Source organism: Prionailurus viverrinus, chromosome A1, assembly GCF_022837055.1.
Source record: "Prionailurus viverrinus isolate Anna chromosome A1, UM_Priviv_1.0, whole genome shotgun sequence".
Lineage (NCBI taxonomy): Eukaryota > Metazoa > Chordata > Mammalia > Carnivora > Felidae > Prionailurus > Prionailurus viverrinus.
In genome coordinates this window covers 98122605-98144155 of record NC_062561.1, presented here as the reverse complement: position 1 = coordinate 98144155, position 21551 = coordinate 98122605, and the positions used below count along the sequence as shown (strand labels likewise).

The 21551-nt window shown below is 35.6% G+C and overlaps 1 protein-coding gene across 4 annotated transcripts in view; it reads right to left on the bottom strand.

The window, feature by feature from the left end:
• The window catches only part of DMXL1 (Dmx like 1), a 137288-nt gene that overhangs the window by 47406 nt on the left and 68331 nt on the right, over window positions 1–21551 (bottom strand). For 2 of the 4 annotated variants that reach the window (XM_047858920.1, XM_047858924.1), the window contains exons 22-30: window positions 20948–21113; window positions 19980–20241; window positions 16850–17943; window positions 16200–16391; window positions 13070–13146; window positions 8970–9097; window positions 8200–8448; window positions 7732–7845; window positions 467–645 (exon numbers count right to left, since the gene is read on the bottom strand). In XM_047858920.1, coding sequence (XP_047714876.1) covers window positions 467–645; window positions 7732–7845; window positions 8200–8448; window positions 8970–9097; window positions 13070–13146; window positions 16200–16391; window positions 16850–17943; window positions 19980–20241; window positions 20948–21113 — 2461 coding nt within the window. The remainder of the gene's footprint in view (window positions 1–466; window positions 646–7731; window positions 7846–8199; window positions 8449–8969; window positions 9098–13069; window positions 13147–16199; window positions 16392–16849; window positions 17944–19979; window positions 20242–20947; window positions 21114–21551) is intronic. The other 2 variants (XM_047858932.1, XM_047858942.1) reach the window with 1 other exon arrangement.

Below are 21551 nucleotides of genomic sequence, written 5' to 3'. Positions count from 1 at the left end.
TGGAAACTTTAAGCCATGTTGTTGAGGGACTCATGTTACTTACTGAAGGACCAAGTAACTATAATGTGTATATGAGAACAGTGCAGGACTGTCTGTAGGACAGAAAAGGAACGACAGCAGGAATGGCCCTGTGGCTTCTTAGCAATCTTGATTTCTTAATTACAATCAAGTACATTAGCATTAAGGTGCTGACCAATTTATCTTTCCATCTAGAACTATTTTGTCTAAAATAAAGAAATCATAACTTATCAAAGAACTGCCTTAACTGATTGGAAATGGCCAAATGTTTTTGAGGGTTTTTTTGGTTTTTTTGTGTTTTTTTTTTTTGGTTATGCAGACTGATAAAATGAAAATTTTCTAAATCAGAGTGGGAAAATACTTGGAAGCAGCAGCAATTACAATTATTTTAAACATTTTCATTTCCATTTCACTGCATAAGTATTGTTCTGGGTGGCACTTTTATTACCTTGGCTATGAAATAGTCCCAGATACTGAGCTCCGGTGGGATGAACTTCTCTTTGACTGTCAGTAAGTCCTGGCTGACTGGTGATGAGGAAGAGGTTGGTGGGGTAGATTCTCTGCAAGACATTTTTGATGGCCTAAAACGTTTGTTCTGTTTCTCTCCTTCTTCCACAAGTGAAGAAACTAATAAAAAGAAAATAAAGTATTATTCAAGTAAGCACTATTTCCAGTGTACTAACTTCATCTATCTTTATATAAGATTTAAGGTTACACATAAGCACACACACAAAAGTGAATTATTATAATAGTAAGGTAATAAAATAGAAGTGAGACAAAAATCACCATCAACAGCAATCTTTGCTTTTATCTCAACTTATCTCTCGTTCTCTGAATGTTAACTTTTCTATTGCATATGTGGGTAATAGGATATAATATCCACTTATAAATGAGTCCACAATGGAACTAAGATCATGAAAGAAAATTATCTATATCCCTCTACTTTGTGTTTAAGAATACCATGGAAGACCAAGAATATCATGGGATGTCAATGTTAATTGAAAACAAAAATTCACTTAGGAGGTTCTTTAGTAATCCCTTGGCCTTTTATCTCCATACAAAACTATATGTTTTCACTGAAAATATTAAAAAAATTCAAATATGTTAAGAACTTAATTAAGTTGACTCAGACTTCTGGAAATGGGTTACATATGGAATTTTCTGGTTAGTGCAATAACAAATACGAGGGAGAAAATGCAATCTTTGTTGTTTTAACTTCTAAACATTTAACAGTATTCTTTTAGTATTTTGCTTTAGAGTATTAAGGGCCTTAGTAAAGAAAAACAAGTTACACAAATCTTTGACAAATACTAAGTCAGTCACGAGATGCAAATCACCAGTAGAGAACCAAGGATCTCCCAGAGAGAAGCACAGGTCTAATCAACAGGCAAACAACTCCACAATCAGGCACACCCCAATATTCTCCTTCAGTGGTTTCAGTGAGAATTTACTTACCTCCCAAAGGAATGCAAATATTTGTTCTGTAATACAATTTTGTTTTATTGTTGGAAGCTACTCAGCTTGCATAAACAGCATGCTCATGCATCACATCAAGCTACAGCCAAGCTGAGTTTAACAGACTAATTTCATTATTTCAGAGAAAAGGAAACTAAAATGAATAAAATTCCAAAAGATTGCTAAAAAGTGCTATGATTATTACATAACCTTTAAAACAAACCATCAGATTCAAATGTGTCATTTTTGTTTTTATAAGGAATTGATATTCAATGATCATTCTTCTAATATATCTGTTGCATACATTTGTATATATTCTAAAGCTTCAACAGTGGTTCTACCAAATTCTGATCAAGTAAAAAATTTAGAATATAAAAGTATTCTTTACCTTCCAAAAAATTAATGCTGTGGTTTAAAATAAATTTATCATTTGACTTTAACATTAGTATTTGGCTTTTAATTTTGTTTTTAGATCAGAAGGCATATAAACATAGAAGCGTAAAGGATCTCTAGAAAAATAAAACTTACAAACAATGCTAAATGAACAATTTTTGCCAAGATGGCCACGGGATTTAAAAAAATCAGAGTTTTTAAAGCAAAACCTAAGAAGATTTTTAGAAAGAAAAAACTTTGGAAGTACTGCCTAGGGAGCCCAGATACTGACATGAAAATGAGAAAGTCACCACACACTGGGGGTAAATGTTTAAAGTTACAGACTCAATGCCAGAAGTATAAAACTACTTCTTAAAATATTTTTGATGAACAAGGACAGAAAAAAAAATGGCAAACAAATTCACAGTACTGAATGTTATGTTATTTCAAATGCTATAAATACAAAAGGACCTGAGCAGTGCCTCCCAGCAAACAAGAAATAACACGTAGCTGGTTCTTAGTGTAGATGCTCCTTCCTTTCCCTTCAATTACAGCAAGACCTAAGGCAACTTTATGCTTAATCACACGGGGTTAGAGTAGTCGTGAAGTACCAAGAGAGACTACCTATAGTGGCTGAGTGCTTGGCTGCTTACTTTTGAAAATGCCAATAAATATCAAGGATCTCTGCCACTCCTTGGATAAAAACTGGCTCTACTATTCTATTACTGAGAGAGTAAATGGATACTTTACCAGTAACAGAAGAAAAAAACAACAAAAAACAGTATTAGAGAGAATTGAAAATGAAGTTGGATATGGAGTTTATGAATTATAAGAAATACAAAGAGACTAGAAAGTGGGTAAGGAAAAACTACCGTTCATGCACTAACATAAATTTTTAAAATATATTTCTTAGCTGTTTTGGATTCACAGACAGTACGTTTTAAAAGTATAACAATGGTGATTCAAAGGAGCACATGAACCCCAATGTTCAGAACAGCACTATTCACAATAGCCAAAGTATGGAAAGAGCCTAAATGTTCATCAACTGATGAATGGATAACGATAATATGGTGTGTACATGTGTGTGCGCGTGCGCGCGCAACACACACACACACACACACACACACACACACACACACCACGAAATATTACTCTGCCATCAAAAAGAATGAAATCTTGCTATTTGCAGTATCATGGATGGAGCTAGAGTGTATTATGCTAAGCAAATGCTTAGTTCAGTCAGAAAAAGATAAATACCATATGATTTCACTCATAAGAGGAATGTAGGAAACAAAAAGATGAACATAGAGGAAAGGAAGGAAAAATAATATAAGATAAAAACAGGGAGGCAAACCCTAAGAGCCTAATAACTATAGGGAACAGCTAAGTGTTGCTGGAGGGGAGGTGGGCGGGGGGGATGGGATAAATGGGTGATGGGCAATGAAAAGGGCACTTGTTGTGATGGGTACTGGGTATTATATTCAAGCGATGAATCACTAAATTCTACCCCTGAAGCTAATATTACACTATATGTTAACTAATTTGAATTTAAATAAAATCTTGAAAGAAAAAAATACTTTTAAAGTCAAGATAGCAGATTGAGCATGCAAATATATTTTCCTTCCCTCTTAAGAATCCCTATCTTCACTCCGCAGGGGTTTTCTTGGAATATGGAAATGACTCCCAAAAGAATTCACAACAGAACTGGAGAAATGGCTAAAGAAGTTACAGTTGAAGAATGGACCTAGGAGGTACAGAGAAGTAAGAAAGACAACGTTGCTTTTTTTCACAAATTCTTCTGGACTACTAGATTTGCTACCATGCATGTATATTGCTTTGATTAAAATCAAAACAGAAGGCAGCTAATAAGATTAACTTTTTTTGTTTATCAGACACAAAATTAATATTCTAAACCTAGACTTAAATGTTATTTCTTTTAAAACCTGACCTCAAAGTAACCAGCAGGTTCGATCTCATTCCTTTCTCCTCAATCTAAGGCAACCTTATCCATGAGACTATTCATGAGTTTGCCAGAGAGTGCAATGAAGCTTCAGGAGGCTTGAAGGTCCTGGACCTTCAAATTTAGCTCCAAAGTTTAAGGGGTGGGAGGATGAAGGTAAGTAACTTAAATAATGACTTAAAACATTTCAGTGGAAAGAAACAAAGATATGTAGAAGATAAAAGTCATGTACGTTCAAGATAAAATAGATTTCAAATCTATTTGTTACTTTTGGCAAGATAATTCAGTGGAAGAGATCTCCTAAGAGATATGTATTCACTCTCCTTTAGCATCCACTTTAGGCAAAAAGTTTGAGAAGTACAAACATATGCCAACACAAATCAAATATTCTGAAAATTATATGTAAAACTTGATTTTACAGGTAAACTTCAAAGATTCTTAAAAGAAAAAGACCAAAACAGGAGATTAAAAGAGTAGTAAATTTAAGGTACTTCTTAATCCTCAAAGAAAAAAAATTAATGCTAAAAAAATATCTGACAGGTGGTATTTTCCATATTTTAGAAAGACTGACTCTCAAGGTCTTCCTCAGATCATTACCTTGCACCTGCTTCATAAGCATCTATAAAAAGAAAACAATGAATGGGGCACCTGGGTGGCTCAGTTGGTTATGCATCCTACTTTGGCTCAGGTCATGATCTCATGGTTCGTGAGTTCGAGCCCTGTGTTGGGGTCTGTGCTGGCAGCTCAGAGCCTGGAGCCTGCTTCGGATTCTGTGTATACCTCTCTTTCTGCCCCTCCCCTGCTCACACTCTGTCTCTGTCTCTCTCTTAAAAATAAATAAACATTAAAAAAAAAAAAAAAAAGAAACAACTACCTTAGTAGAAAGTAGTGATCTATCTCCAAATCACAGGGCGAGTAGTCGCCAAGGTGGTTGGTGTTCAAAGTGATTCAATGGAATATGGAAATAAAATCTAAGTAAGTAGTAAGTAAATCCACTACTTACATTGAGTTTTTTAAATGAGTAGGGGTGGGAAAAAAGGAAGAGAAGAGAAACAGGGTAAGAAGAGAAGCAAAAGAAGAAAGGAGTAGAGGGAGAGTGGAGAAGAAGAGTGAGAAGGAGGGGCTGAGGGAAAGCAGAAGCATTAGGGGAAAGAAAAAAAAAGGAGGGGTGAAAAGGGGAGCAGACACGGGAGCTAAGTGGTAAGGGGAAGAAGAAAACAAAATTTGTTTAATATCTGGATCAAAAAGAGTACATGTATTTTATTTAAAAAATTTTTTTTTACATTTATTTTTTTTTGAGAAACAGAGTGAGACAAAGCGTGAATGGGGGAGGGGCAGAGAGAGTAGGAGACACAGAATCTGAAGCAGGCTCCAGGCTCTGAGCAAGTGGTCAGCACAGAGCCTGATGCGGGGCTCGAACCCATTAACTGTGAGATCATGACCTGAGCCGAAGTCGGACACTCAACTGACTGAGCCACCCAGGCGCCCCAAAAGAGTACATGTATTTTAAATAAGTAAGTACACACATTGTTGTTAAGCATAACCAAGCAGGACTTAGTTAAGCATGTTTTGTCACTAGGGTTATATAATAAAAAATCTAGAGGTAACTGTCCCATGGTACTACTTTTAAACAGTCAATTAAAAGGATTTGGCATATTCACCTATATTTTAAATAGCTGTTTTCTATTTTAAAATGCCCAAGTCTTACCTTTTCTGGTCAAGAAATGCTGCTATTTTGTATATTTTGCTAAAGGAAGGATAGCAATGACATGTATAATCAATCACTAAATACTGAATACAAAACTTTTATTTTGATACAAGTTGGAGGGGGAAAAAGTAAAACATCTGGATTTTCTGATCTGTATTTAACATAAATAATCAAAAGGCAAAAACACACTTTAAAATGTCTAAAACATCATTAGCAGTCTCATAGTAAAAAAAAAAACAGGCTTACAAATAAAATACTCATTTTTTATTTCATGCCTCAATTTGGAGACATAAAAAATCATTACTAAAATTTTATCAAGGTAAAAATTCACATTTCTCACAACTGCAAATATTACTACAAAATACAATAAAAATTCTTCAAATAAAATAGTTTTGCTTTATAATATGCAATAAAAAGCAAAAGTATGGATTTCTAACTGTTAGCATAAAAAAATCATTTTTTGAAATTTGCTATTGCTTACCTGATTGTCTACTTTAAAAATTAACCATAACAAAAAAATTCCAAACTCCATGAACATACATCTACACTAGTTTTAATTACAAAAAAATGAATCTTTAACATATGATGTGGAATTTGCAAAATTAAATTTGATTAAAAAATAAATTACTGATTTATTACATAACATTTTTGTTAAGAATTCTGACCTGCCAAGCTAAACTCTAATAGAAGTCATCTACCATGTTCTCACATTACAAAACTTAGTCATAGTTTTAAACTCTGTCGCTAAAAGAATTAGTACATTAAGTATATAAAAGACTTGTACAGAGAAATAGAATTTAGTTCATGACACCATTAGTGCAAAGAAAATTAAAGTTAGAATTTAGACCAGAAGAAGGAAAACAAATGGTGACTTTTAAATACCTCTTCTAGTACTAAGCTACATCAATGATTGGTTTAGAAGAGTTTCTAGGTTCCCAAAGACAGATGAGCATCACATAATCTGGATAAGGCTATATCCAGCCCTACTACTAAGTGAACTACATATTTTAAGTATTCTGTGTTATTTGGCTACCAAGTCCTAATCCAAGGGATTAAATATACAGATGCAGATAATTTTGGTCACCTTACCTACTTATTTACTTACTTACTTCAGTGACTGGTGAAATACAGTTTATGATGGTACCTCTAAGATAATTTAAGTAATGGTATTTATATACACGAAAAACTAAACCTGGTTAAACAATGAACTTATTAGACTTTGAGTAAGGTTCTTTACACATCTGTGCTCAGAAGAACTGGTCAGAATTGAGACATAGTGACTGGTAAGAATATTTTTAATTTTTTACAGGTATTTGGACATTCCATAGCTAGAATTTATTCCTTTTTAACATTTCACATTAATAAGATCAAAGTTTTAAGTAATTTTCTCTTAGAACACATTAAATTAGTTCTGAATTAGTGAACCATTTTTGCTTAATGCTTATCTCAGTAGAGCTCTATCTTATACCCCCCTCTTAGACTTTGAAGGTTTTTCTTTAACTGAATTCAGATATCTGAAGTATATATATTCCCAGGCAAGTTTCATGAGAAGTTAAGTCTTTTTCTTTTTTTTTGTCCATATAAAAAATAAAGCATGAGAAATTAGTCTTTAAAAATTAGAAAACAGGTTATAAAAATTAAAATATTTGTTAAAATTTGAAAACTAAGATTAACACACACAGGCTAATAAATTACAAAAAGGAAACTTAACAGAAAGGTAGAAAGCATTATGAAGATTCTTTTCAGGTCAAGATGCAATATATAGAGTTTTACTATTAGAAAGTTTAGAAACAGGAATACAGTTGTTTAAAATATTTACTTTTCCTGGTATTATGAACACTTAGAAATCCAATCCCCTAATGGCCAGAATCATAGTATGCAAAACATAAAGCAGCCAATTTGAAATGTTTTCCAGTCATTTCAAGCCATAGTCTGATTTACCATGATTAGCACTGACATTTATTTCTACACATTTAAAATTATGTTAAGAGTGTAAGGAATAGATAACATCAAAACAATTTAAGAGCAGATTGTGGTTTCTAAAAGGCTAATCATTGTTTTAAATCAAAAAAATGGCTTGATTAAATAAAGGAAATTTCTTAATTTTCTACTGTTAAGTGCAAAACAAAATAAAATGGGCCCAAGGTACCCCAACCCCTTCAAAAAAACACAAAGCAAGCTGAACTGTAAAAGCCTATTTCTAAAGCTAGTATCTTGCCTGCAAGACTGGGAGGGCTATGAGAACTGATGGCTGAAAGAGCTTTGGTAAAGCCCACACATTCCATGGAGAATACCACTACCTGGTGGGGGCTAGGCATAGCAAAGTGCCTTCCTGCCAAAGAAAGAAGAGAGAATCTGTATTTGGGATAGAACAAAGACCACAGTTACAGTATATTTCAAAACAAATGATAATTTCAATAGTAAAAGATTTAAGAAAATTACATTAGACAGTTCTAATCACTGGTGCATGAGTATCGTAAAGTTTGGAAACTGCACCAGAAACTTCATACTGCGTTTTCACCATAAAACTATTTGTTCATGCTTTAAGAAAATGGTCTGTAATAAGAATTTTGTGTGAATAAGTTAAAACGTCATTACGCTTGACAAAGTTATCATTCAGATGAATAAATAAAGTTCCAGTCTTAAAAATAAATAAATAAATAAATGAAACTGATGAAAAACTAACCAGGTAAAGGTTTTGAGTGTGTCTGTTCTTTGCTGGGAACATGCGCACCTCCACCAAACACAGCAGACCACATTTTTTCATTTAGAGGATGGGCCACAATCCGAAATAGTTCATTACTAGAATGTGTCGCCAGGCCATGGATGAAGAGACTAAGATACACTGCTGTGAGAATCTCACAGAGTAAAACTGTAAGCCCTGACTGGGCTTCCTCGCCAGAAGAATTCAAAAGTCGAATCAGGGAAGTTATGCCTAGGACAAACAACAAACATAGCTACTAATGACAATAAATTAAAAAAAAAAAAAACTATAAAAAACTTTATTACATCAGAATTAAAAGTTTTTCTTCTGTAGATTCACAGACTAGTAGAGGTTATTACAGTTAATGCACAAACACTGAGATATCTGTTCAACTTAGAGAAATGATGAAGATCTATAAATCTGAAAGACAAAATTTAATTGCCATGACAAATGATCTATTATAACAAAAGTATAAAAAGTGATAACAAAACATTTGAGTTATCTTAGTAAAATGACTAAGGAAATACCAATGTTAAGTAACTACATAACTTATAACAAATGGGAAATACTCAAGTGGTATCAATTCTAACAATGTTAACTGTTATGTTAACAGTTATTAACATACAGCAAAACTATGCCAAATGTACTTTTTCCTCATCTAATTCAATAAGGCTGAGAAAAAACTCATATATGTATATTTATATATATATTTTATTTACATATAAAAATATATATATACAAATTATTTGTACCTGGCCATTGTGCTGGTGCTGTATTAGGAGTTACTGCTTCGTCTAAGCTTCCTGTTTTCAAAGAATGTCGATGGGGAAGCAATACTGTCTGATACATCATTCCAGTAAACTGATTTGTTTGAAATGAACTACGGGGAGAAAACATTTAAATAAGAATAATTTACAATAACAATATAATAAAACAGTAAACATAACATACAATGATCTAAAATGAATTTCATATGGATTATTTCCATATTTTAGATCTAACTTCTAGGGTATCTTAAATATAAATTTATTAGTTATACTGTTATTACTGATCTAAGTACTGTTATCTATAGTCTAGTGTTATGTTAAAACCAAGTATCCTTTGAGTGTAAACGTGCAAATTTTCTAAATTAAAACACATGTGATGTTTTAAGTATTTAGTGAAAGACACAGAATACATACAAATGAGAAAACTAAATTCCTATTGACCACAAACTACCAACTATTCAATCAAATTTCAAAACAAGATTATCTAGTTGAAAAGAAAGTCAGTGTAGGTTCAGTGTGATATTTAATGGCTAGTCAGCCCTACATCAGGATAGGTTACATCAGGTATATGCACCAGGTACCAGGGATATAATTAAAAATGTGGTTTCTGTCTCCATGAAATTTACAGTCTGGTGGAGGTATCAGACACAAATCATTTTATTATATTGCTTTTAAAGACAAAATCTATGCATACAGGGCTATAAATGCAAAACAGAGTAGCATGGCACACAATTTGGGAAGTCAAGGTAAGTTTCTCCAAGTAAATGGCACTTTAAGCTTAAAACTAAGTAAACAGAGGGGCGCCTGGGTGGCTCAGTTGGTTAAGCATCTGACTTTGGCTCAGGTCATAATCTCAAGGTTTTTGAGTTTGAGCCCCACATTGGGCTCTGTGCTGCCAGCTCAGAGCCTGGAGCCTGCTTCAGATTCTGTCTCCCTCTCTCTCTGCCCCTCCCCCACTCATGCTCTGTCTCTCCCTCTCTCAAAAATCAACATTAAAAAAAAAATTAAACATATACTGATGAAACTAAAGCCACACTCAATGACAAGAAAATGAACTCTTGGAGGACGAAGGCCAAAGATATCAAGTTGAAGCTATCTTGAGAATACATAAGCAGAGTAGTAAGTTTAGACTCTCATGAGAGAACTCAAGCACATAAAACAATCAAAAATCAACACAAAGGAAGAGTAACATCATGTAAGAAACAACAAACTCTGTGAATGACCTGCACCTAAGGAAGCAGATATACCAGAACAGTACAGAATGTGCTTTATACTCAGAGAGGTTAAAACAATTAAGAAATAAAGACTGTAAGTTATAAAAATAAAAGTGGCTATTAAAATCAACAAGGAGATCTTAAAAATGAAAAACAGAATTTCTAAAACACAAACTCAGATAGGCTAAATAAAAGGACATTGCTGAAGAATGAGTTAGTGTCTGGAAAACGAAGCTAGGATTTCTCCTGAAATGAAGGAAAAATGAATAAAATGAAAGCTAAAACAAAAATAAAAGAAACCTCTATGTTCCAATACCTGTCTAATAAGGAACAAAGAAAAGACAAAATATTTAAAGAAATGAAACAAAACAAAGGATCATAGGAGAAAAAGAAGATGCAAACCAAGAAACAAACTCGTAACCACAGGGAAGGAAGTGATGCTTACTAGAGTGGGGGAAGGGATGGTAATAGGTAATAGGTAATGGGGATTAAGGAGTGCACTTGGCAGGATGAATACCAGATGATGTACAGAAGTGCTGAATCACTATATTGTACACCTGAAACTAATATTACACTGTTTGTTAACTAACTGGAATTTAAATAAAAATCAAAAAAAAAAAAAAGAAAGAGAATTTCAAAGCACTAAGGAAAGATACCTAAGTGTCAAACAGTGTGTTTTAAAAGTCTAGCTAAATTAGAGTGAAACTTAGGCTATAAAGAGAAAAATCATAAACACCACATTTTTTTCATTTTATTTTTATTTTTCATTTTTATTTAATTTCTTTTTAAATTTACATCCAAGTTAGTTAGCATATGGTGCAACAATGATTTCAGGAGTAGATTCCTTAATGCCCCTTACCCACTTAGCCCATCCCCCCCCTTCCACAACCCCTCCAATAACCCTCTGTTTGTTCTCCATATTTAAGCATCTTATGTTTTGTCCCCTCCCTGTTTTTATATTATTTTTGCTTCCTTTCCCTTATGTTCATGTGTTTTGTATCTTAAAGTCCTCATATGAGTGAAGTCTTATTTGTCTTTCTCTAATATCGTTTGACATAATACCCTCTAGTGCCATTCACATAGTTGCAAATGGCAAGATTTCATTCTTTTTGATCACTGAGTAACACTCTATTGTATATATATATATATATACCACATCTTCTTTATCCATTCATCCATCGATGGATATGTGGGCTCTTTCCCTACTTTGGCTATTGTGGATAGTGCTGCTATAACCATTGCGGTGCATGTGTCCCTTCGAAACAGCATACCTGCTGCCTTGGATAAATACCTAGTAGTGCAATTGCTGGGTCGTAGGGTAGTTCTAGTTTTAATTTTCTGAGAAACTTCCATACTGTTTTCCAGACTGGCTGCACCAGTTTAAATTCCCACCAGCAGTGCAGAAGAGATTCTCTCTCTCGGCATCCTTGTCAACATCTGTTGTTGCCTGAGTTGTTAATGTTAGCCATCCTGACAGGTGTCAGGTGGTATCTCATTGTCGTTTTGATCTGTATTTCCCTGATGATGAGTGATGTGGAGCATTTTTTCATGTGTCAGTTGGCCACCTGTAAGTCTTCTTTGTACAAGTGTCTATTCATGTCTTTTGCCCATTTCTTCACTGGGTTATTTGTTTTTTGGGTTTTGAGTTTGACAAGTTCTTTACAGATTTTGGATACTAACCCTTTATCTGATATGTTGTTTGCAAATATCCTCTCCTATTCCATCATTGCCTTTTAGTTTTTCTGATTGTTGCCTTCACTGTACAGAAGTTTTTTATTTGGATGAGGTCCCAAGAGTTCATGTTTGCTTTTGTTTCCCTTGCCACCGGAGACGTGTTGAGTAAGAAGTTGCTGCGGCCAAGGTCAAAGAGGTTTTTGCCTGCTTTCTCCTCGAGGATTTTGATGGCTTCCTGTCTAACATTTAGGTCTTTCACCCATTTTGAGTTTGTTTTTGTGTATGGTGTAAGAAAGTGGTCCAGGTTCATTCTTCTGCATGTCGTTGTCTAGTTTTCCCAGCACCGCTTGCTAAAGAGACTGTCTTTATTCCATTGGATATTCTTTCCTGCTTTGTCAAAGATTAGTTGGCCATACATTTGTGGGTCCACTTCTGGGTTCTCTATTGTGTTCCATTGATCTGAGTGTCTGTTTTTGTGCCAACATCACTCTTTTTTGAAGTTTATTTGAGAGAGAGTGTGTGAGTGGGGGAGGGGCAGAGAGACAGAGAGAGAGAATCCCAAGCAGGTTCCATGGTGTCAGCACAGAGCCTGACACGGGGCTCGATCCCATGAATCATGAGACCTGAGCTGAAATCAAGAGTTGGTTGCTTAACCAACTAAGCCACCCAGGTGCCCCAACATCATTCTTCTGTGAAATTTTTCTCAATTCCAAGTCACTTACTCCCTCCTTTGGGCTCCCTGAGCCTTTTACTATCTTACATCATATATACTATAATTGTATGATATCATACATTACACGTAACAGTATGTAGTTATATATAATTGCATATAATAACAATGTAACTATACCATTATACTCATGCCTCAAGTACAATGTCATGCTATATATATCACTTATCAGCTCACATGTATGTTTTTAACTAGAATGATCTTAAGAAAGGAGAACTTATCTCAGTGCATACTATGACTCCTAAGTTAGTTAAATGAGTTATACTGACAAGGGTCTACTTGGCATTCATTTACCAGAAAGACATACACCAAAATTTCAAAGCTGGGGAAAAAAGTACTCTTCAGTTCAAATGCTTTCTGTGCTATTTAAAACACTGTCATAAACAGTTTTTCTAAATCTAGAGCATATAAATTCTGAAATGTCATCAGTTACTATAAGCATTCCTCAATTTCACAAAGATATTTACCTGTAGTTATGACTACCACAAAGGCACTGATAAATACAAGCAGAAAGTGAGGCTGCTAAAGTATGCATTACATATACCTGGAAAAAAACCACAAAATTACTTTAAGTATAACTTTTAAAAAATCAAACTTGTTTCAAGACCAACTATAATAAGCATTATAAAAAAGTGGAAAAAACTATTCTGTCCTTATGAACTACTTCCTTTTTTTCCTTAACATTCATTTATGCCTATACAGGTCTCACTACAGACAAATTAAAAAGACTAAGGCTGTGGGCAGATAACATAAAACACACACAGGCTACCTAATTTCTATTTTAAGAGCAAATGGGAAAAGACATTAGCTATTCAGTAGTGCATCAGCCATGTATTAAAAGAAAACCCTTTGGGGCACCAGGGTGGCTCAGTTGGTTAATCATCCAACTTTGGCTCAGGTCATGATCTCTCAGTTCAAGAGTTCAAAGCCCCATGTTGTGCTGTGTGCTGGCAGCTCAGAGCCTGGAGCCTGCTTCAGATTCTGTGTCTCCCTCTCTCTCTGCCCCTCCCCTACTCATGCTCTGTCTCTCTGAAAAATAAACAAACATAAAAAAAATAAAATAAATAAAAAAAGAAAAAGAAAGCCCTTCAAGACTCAACCTTCTTCAAACAAAATATGTAGAAGCTCAGTCTGGTAAATAACAGTTTACCTATGGATAGGTCACTGAAGAATATGCTACCACATATTCTAGCTACTAGAGAAAGCAAGGAACCTAAAGAGAGGGAAATTATTTAGGGAAAGAAGAAGGTATCAAAGACAGCAACTGAAGGGCAAACATTTGTACTGAGGAAGAGAAGGCTCTAAACATGGCATGACAAGCAGTAAAAGAAGTAGATCTGACAAGCATAATCCAGGTCAGAAAGCAAACTAGATTAGACTATTAAAAGACTAAGTTCTTCAAATGGAGGGTTGCTGGAATGGAGGAGAGTGGGGATGCACTAGATGCGTGATGGACATTAAGGAGGGCATTTGTGATGAGCAGTGGGTATTGTATGTAAGTGATCAGTCACTAAATTCGACTCATGAAACCATTATTACACTATACATCAACTAACCTGGATTTAAATTTAAAAAAAGAGACCAGGTTCTTGATCTAGTTATGAAGTAGGACAGTCTTGGATACAGATAAAAATGGGAGAGTCACAGATTAAAACCAACAATCAAGGATATCATCATATTAAAAGAAGACAACAAAACCCACATATGGGAAATTGCAAAAATGATCAAAATATTTTTAAGTTTCTCCAATCAAAAAGTGGAGTCTATTTCTCTACTTACTGAACCTGGGCTGGCCTTGTGACTTGCTTTGACCAAGAAGGCAAAGCATTATATGAGTTCTGAACCTAGTCCTCAAAAGGCCTTGCAAATTCTCCTATTGCTGCTCTTTAAACCCTGCAACCACTATGTAAAATAATCTAGGTGGGATGGTTAATTTTATGCATCAACTTAACTGGACCATGGGGTACCCATACATTTGGGGAGACATTCTGGGTTATGTCTGTAAGCGTGATGTGGGATGAAATTAACATGGGTAGAAGTGGCAGACTCAGTAAAGCAGACTGCCCTCCCTAATGTGGGCGGGCCTCACCCAATCAGGTGAAGACCTAAACAGAATAAAGCTGAATATAAGGGAACTTCTGCCTGGCTGTACTGAGCTGGAACACTGGTGTTGTCCTGCCTTTAAACACTTGCTCCTCTTGGGTCTCACGCCTACTGGCTCTCACACTGTACCTTATACTACTACTGGCTTTTCTGGTTGTCAGGTCTCTGGACCCAGACTTGAACTACACAATAGGTCCTGGGTCTCCTCCACCTTGATGACAGCCAATCTTAGGACCTCTCAGCTCCCATAGTTTTGTAAGGCAACTGCTCTGTACATATACATACACAAGTCCTATTTGTTCTGTTTTTCTAGAGAACCTAGACCAATACATTAGGCTTGGTTCATAGTGGATGAGACCCATATGATCCAGATTCTCCTGTCATCCCTGGAAATAGTGTGCCAACCACCCAAAATGCAAATAAGGCCATCCTAATCCAGAATCCAGCCAACGTACCAGCTGATGGAAGACAAATGAAAATATCCAGACATCAGTCAGTCCACCTGGCCCAAATTAGAACTGAGGAGCCAACCTAATGAATCATGAGCAAAATAAATGATGGCCATTTGAAGTTACTAATGTTTCAGGGTGGCTCTTAAGCAGCAAAAGCTAACTGATATACCAAGTGTATGCTCATTATTAAAATTAAGTATGTGATACAGTTTAGCTAAAATGAGCAAAATCTCAACAAAATTACATTCCTTACTGTATCATATACCATGCGGGCATTTATACTAGAGGAAGACAGGAAAAGCGGCAAAATTAAATTACAAGGGTTAAGGTTATCAAAGAGGGTAAGGGTGTAGGCAATATTCAGGCAAGCAGAATATTGAACTGGTATGATATCGCAGCCTGAGAGGTGGGCGAGAACCAGACGACAGACTATTAAGAGAAAAAGAGAAAAGGAGTCCAAACTTGGTCATACTTTAAAGGATTTCAGTATGCTTGGAGAGTAAAGATGAAACATGGAATGTGATATTAACTGTACATAAAGTACAGTGGTGATGATGAAAAGATGATGTGCTTGACTAGATAACCATGTGTACTGATTCAGTAAGTTTGGAGTCAATTTAAGAATCACATATCCTTAAAATACATGTTTTAATATTAATAAAGGAAAACTTTAATTTTATACCATAATACTTAGTTCCTATTTCTAAAAATCAATCAGCTTCTCCCCTAATTGTAATGCTAAAATAATTACTCATGTATCTGCATACACACCCCTTACTCTTATCTTAATAAAGTGGCTAAATAACACTAAATAACTAAATTTAAAATTGAAGTACCCTATTGGGTATGAGAATACAAGTGAGGTCAGCCTGGCCTACAACCCTAAGTTCTCTTTGATCAAAAAATATAAACTTATTAATGTGACAATCCCTATGTATAGTCTGATGTTTAAAATTGCTTCTAATAAGTGTTTCTTAACACTTAGCTTTCGGTTTTATCATAATATACAGGTCAGTTAAAAGAATGAACCAAGCATACTTACCTTATTGCTCTGGATGTCAGGATGGGGTGGTGAATCAAAGTTTATTATGGCATGCAGAATATCATGTGTGAGGTTACTAAGGTGCAGTAATGGATTGGCAACTACTGTTTTGGCACTGGCAGTACAAGCAAAGAGGAGGGGTACCGAGGTTTGCTCTGACAGAGGGCTAGGAAATATGGGTTCTGATGTTTCCTTAAAAACAATGGGAAAAACAAGGTTAATCAACTATTTAAAGTGGTAATTCACTACTTTACTATTTCAGAAGTCTCTTGGAAAAACTTCAAAATAATTCAAAATTAAAAGCATAACAGATTACAGAATTAGGACCTGAGGAGGTCAACATTCCACCAATTATAGAGGAAAATGAGGGGACAATACCCTTTTATCCTAAGGAGAAGTTCATCACCTCACAAGGCACTCACGTAAGAATGCAGAGTATGAATGCAGCAGATCACAGGGCTTGACGGAGAATGATCCTGAAACCATTATACACACACTACGCTACAAACTCCTAACACAAAACGGTATTCCTTAAAGCAACCATAATGAAGAAAATCAACAACTTTAGTACTTAAAAACCAAAAGAGCAGTATCAAAAACCATTTCTCATGTGTGTACTATTTCAACTGGCCACTGTGTAACTTACATACCTGCTGAGATTCTTGTAAAAGCAAAATCAACTCCATTCTCACAGATGCAAGACCCCCTCCGTGGGACCCATGAAGTATGCAGTAACTCAGAAACATCCTCAAGAGTGACTGATATTTCAAAAGCCACTGTCTTTTTTCCCGAAAATTTTCTCTCAGTTGTTTCACTTTTGTTTGCTGAAGCAAATCTTCAGAATCTTCATTTAATCCAAATCCATCTCCATTTTCGTCCAGGGCAGACTGTAATTCTTCTCCATCTGAACAATAGTCACAGGTCCTCTGAAGAGCTATTACCTCTCTTTCAAGCCAGTGGTAGAGTTGGTAACGCAATTTTCCACCATCTATTTCATAGCCAGTAGATAAAGTACGAAGTTCTACAGTGAGAATCTTTAAACATGCTCTAAATTTTAACTGAACTGCAATTATGTCTTCTGATGGACTCAAAATATCATTTTCATCTAGTGTGCTGAGAGTGTCTGTATAATTAGAACTTGTTTCATCTACTTTTTTCACCGTTTTTCTCTGTAAAGGTTTCAGTTCTTTCATTGAGATAGGGAGATCGTCATTTTCTTCATCGTTATCACTGTCCCATTTTAATTCTAAAGAGTCATCCTGAAATACAACGCTTGGTTGGCTCCAGTCAAAAGAAAGAGTGGAGTTTGACTGCTTCTCTGAGGAACCCTCTGAAGAAGATCCAAAACCATTCATCACTGACTGTGACCAATCAACAGCAGAAGACTTATCTTCCCTTGCATCCAAGTTCACTGGAGAAGAAGGAGAATAGTCTTTACTAGTATCCAGAAAACTCGATGTTCTACAAAAAGGTTTTGTTTTCTTGATGACTTTTGGCATCTTTGATAATACTTCCAAAGCTAACATAGGACAGCCAGCTTTTAAATGAGCACTGGCAGTAGTAAAAAATAATCTTCTTTCACTTAAGTTGATTGTTCCTGCCAGTCCACTTTTTCCCGTTAAACTCATGTGTGTAGACAATACATCAGATGATCCAAAATGACGTCTCAGCAGCAGAGGATGCGTTCTTAGATAATTGTAGAAATTAAAAACTGCAGGATTACAGGCTGACATCATGACTTGATCTGAAAGTAAATTAAGTTTATCAGCTAAGAAAAATTCAAGAGTTGTACTGCAGTCTTTTTCTCTATGGCACCTTTACCCACCTGGTCTTTTGAACAGAATTTTACTAAGAGATCACACTCACACATGGCATTGAACAGACAAGAACATGTTTGTCATGAAAGTGTTTTAACATAAAAGGAGAACAGAGGTTATACTGATTTCCGCCTCTTCAGGTAATAATTTAAGATTATTTGAACATCCACTTACACACCCATAGTTCTTACTCTCCTACTTCCCTCAACATCCCTTCCCAGTCTGCTGTGCTAAATCTTCCTCATCTTCTCTACTTGAGGATGTTAAGAGTATCCTACAGTTCAGTGCTTGGCTTCTTTTCTGTCTACACTCGCTGAGTGAACTCATACAGTGCCAAGGCTTCAAATATCATCTAGACATTGGTAACTTGCACATCTATTTCAAGCCCAACTTCATCCTGTACATCTAGACTGCTATATCCAAAGGCCTACATTACATTTCCATTTACATGCACATACTCTTTCCTCAAGGTCTCTTTATCTAGTGTGCTCTTAGCCTAAACCACTCTTTATCCAGACAGCTACTAGATAACTCACTCAGGTCTCTGTTCAAAGGTCAGCTTATCAGAGAGGGCTTCTCTATCTAAAACAACACTCCCCCAAACCTGCTCCTGGTTTTCCTCATACCATTTACCTCAAGCTAAAAATCCAGGAGTTATCCTTGACTCTTACTCCCTTCACATCCAATCCTAGTTTACCTGAAAATTATATTCCAAATCCCACCATTTTTCTGAGCCTCCGCTCTTATTATTCCAGTCCAAGCCACTCTTACGTTTTAAAATTTTCTTCTAGAATAGAGAATTTGACTCTAAAAGTATGTGATCATGTATTAATCCCAAATCAAAATACACTTTTGACATGAATATGTGTAGGTATAAAAAAGTGACCGGCAAAGGCCTTTTCTTTTCCCCCTTCATTACAGACAAGTCAGTTTGGAAATCTTTAGCTCAGATGGCCAGGACATTTCAACAACTGAACATGGCTTTCTCACAATTCTCTCACAGTAAGACTCATGATATTCCTCATTAAATGATGCCATGTAAAAACCTATCAACTAAAATCTTTTCCAATTAGTACTTCAAGTGATATGACTGACACCAAGGATACCAGCTATTACAAATAATTCAATTCTACCTATGGAAAAATATTTGAAAAGCATATCCCATCATTTTTATATGATTTCATACAAAGATTCCATTTTATACTAACCTCTAGAAAAGGTTAAGCAAAAGGGATTGCTAAAACAAAAGGAGATCTTAAAAAAAGGTAAATTATAAAAAATTCTCTACCTCACTCATCTCATAAAAAACTAATCCTATCACTTGTCAACTTTCTTTTTTTTTTTTTTTTTAATTTTTTTTTTCAACGTTTATTTATTTTTGGGACAGAGAGAGACAGAGCATGAACGGGGGAGGGGCAGAGAGAGAGGGAGACACAGAATCGGAAACAGCCTCCAGGCTCTGAGCCATCAGCCCAGAGCCCGACGCGGGGCTCGAACTCACGGACCGCGAGATCGTGACCTGGCTGAAGTCGGACGCTTAACCGACTGCGCCACCCAGGCGCCCCAATCAACTTTCTTTAAAGAATGTATTTTTATTATAAAAATTATAAAACTAATTAACAAACACACAAACTTGCACCTGAGAAAAATGGATTTTCTATCACTACTTTCCTCAAAATTTATATTCAAATATTGATAATATTTATGTCGAATACACTGATTTTATAAAAACAGAAAATCCAAAGTTCTTGGTTTTCAAAGGATTTTTCTGAAAAAAAGGATTTTCCTAAAAAAAAAAACCAAAAAACTGTATATACATAACTCTGTGTCCCCAACTAAATCTTAAAAGTCTTAGACCATGTTTTCAACTTGCTTTGTATTACCCTTAGCACCCAACAGTGTGTTCTGCACCCAGCAAATACTAAAACAACTGTATTATTAACATCTTAGAAATGTAGCTTACCATCATCCTCTCTGACTGGTTGCTTTATTAATGTTTCCAGAGCACCACTATAATCTTCCAAAATCCAATATGCCATACTCCGAAGAAAAGGATCATAATGCATACTTATGTTCAATGAGTTGAGTTCACTGACAGGAGAATCAATTCCCAAAACTTTTTTACGTAAAATAGATTTATATGTTGCAGATGTATCAAATTCAGACTCATAGAGTCTTGCTATTACAAGAGCCAACTGAATGTCATTCAGTTTCTCAAGACATACCTTCAAAAAGAGAAATACTGGTTATCAGTAAGCAGAAGCATCTTTCATTTTAAAATAAAATCGACTGACTCACTAATAACTAGATGAAAAAAAAGGCACTGTTAGTATCTGAAATTTTTAAAAATATTTATTCTTGAGAGAGAGGGAGACAGAGTGTGAGCAGGGGAAGGGCAGAGAAAGAAGGGAGACACAGAACTGGAAACAGGCTCCAGGCTCTGAGCTGTCAGCACAGAGCCTGAGGTGGGGCTCGAACTGTGAGATCGTGACCTGAGCCGAAGTCAGACACTTAACCAACTGAGCCACCCAGGCACCCCTAGATGATAGGATTTTTAAAAGTCACTATTAAATATTACTATGTATTTATTAGCCTTATGCAATTTCTGCTATTCTTAAATCAAATTAAAAAATAAAAATTTAAGCCTACATAAAAAGCTTAAAAGGCTGACAATGCTTCTTTTCATGTTTATTTACTTTTGGGAGAGAGAGAGAGAGACAGAGCGCAAGCAGGGAAGGGGCAGAGAGAGAGGGAGACACAGAATCTGAAGCAGGCTCCAGGCTCTGAGCTGTCAGCACAGAGCCCGACGTGCGAAATCACGTCCCAACACACAAACTGCGAAATCATGACCCAAGCCAAAGTCAGACGCCCAACCAACTGAGCCATCCAGGCGCCCCAACAATGCTTTTATTAAAAAAGTTTCATCATTACCTCAATTGCATCTCTGAGGCAACCAGCTAAAAGAAAAAATGCTGCAGAATGTTCAAATCTTTGTTTGCCTAACAAAGAAAAGGCATTCTTTAAAGCTGCTTTACGCCATCTCTCATCCTCAAAATTGTGTCCAAAAAACTGTGTCATCTTGGTGTCTTTTTGGGATCTATAAAGAAAAAAAATGTATGAAAATTTTGAAACACAATGTTTCCACAGTCAGAACCAATTTTATAAAGTCAGCCATTTACAAGTTAAGACTCAAAGGAAACACTTGCCCATGTATGGATTACTATACATCTGCCTGCCCACTGGAGGATTACTGGTGATCAAAACCTAAGGAATTTATTTATCCTGATTCAAAACAATCCTAAAAGATCTAGTCTCTGAGAAAACTGACTGGTGCCCATGATCTTCCCCTCAAAGTTGTATTCATATAGATTCAGCTGGAACAGAGTGTGAAATAAATGATGAACTATTTTTAGTAATCATGTTTATCAAGTCTTGCTGAGAATAAGTAAAAGAGAAAATTCCAAGTGATCCTTGCTCAAGAGTGGGGTCGGGGCGCACAGGAGGAGGGTAGTTTGGAGGGATAGCCTGGTCCATG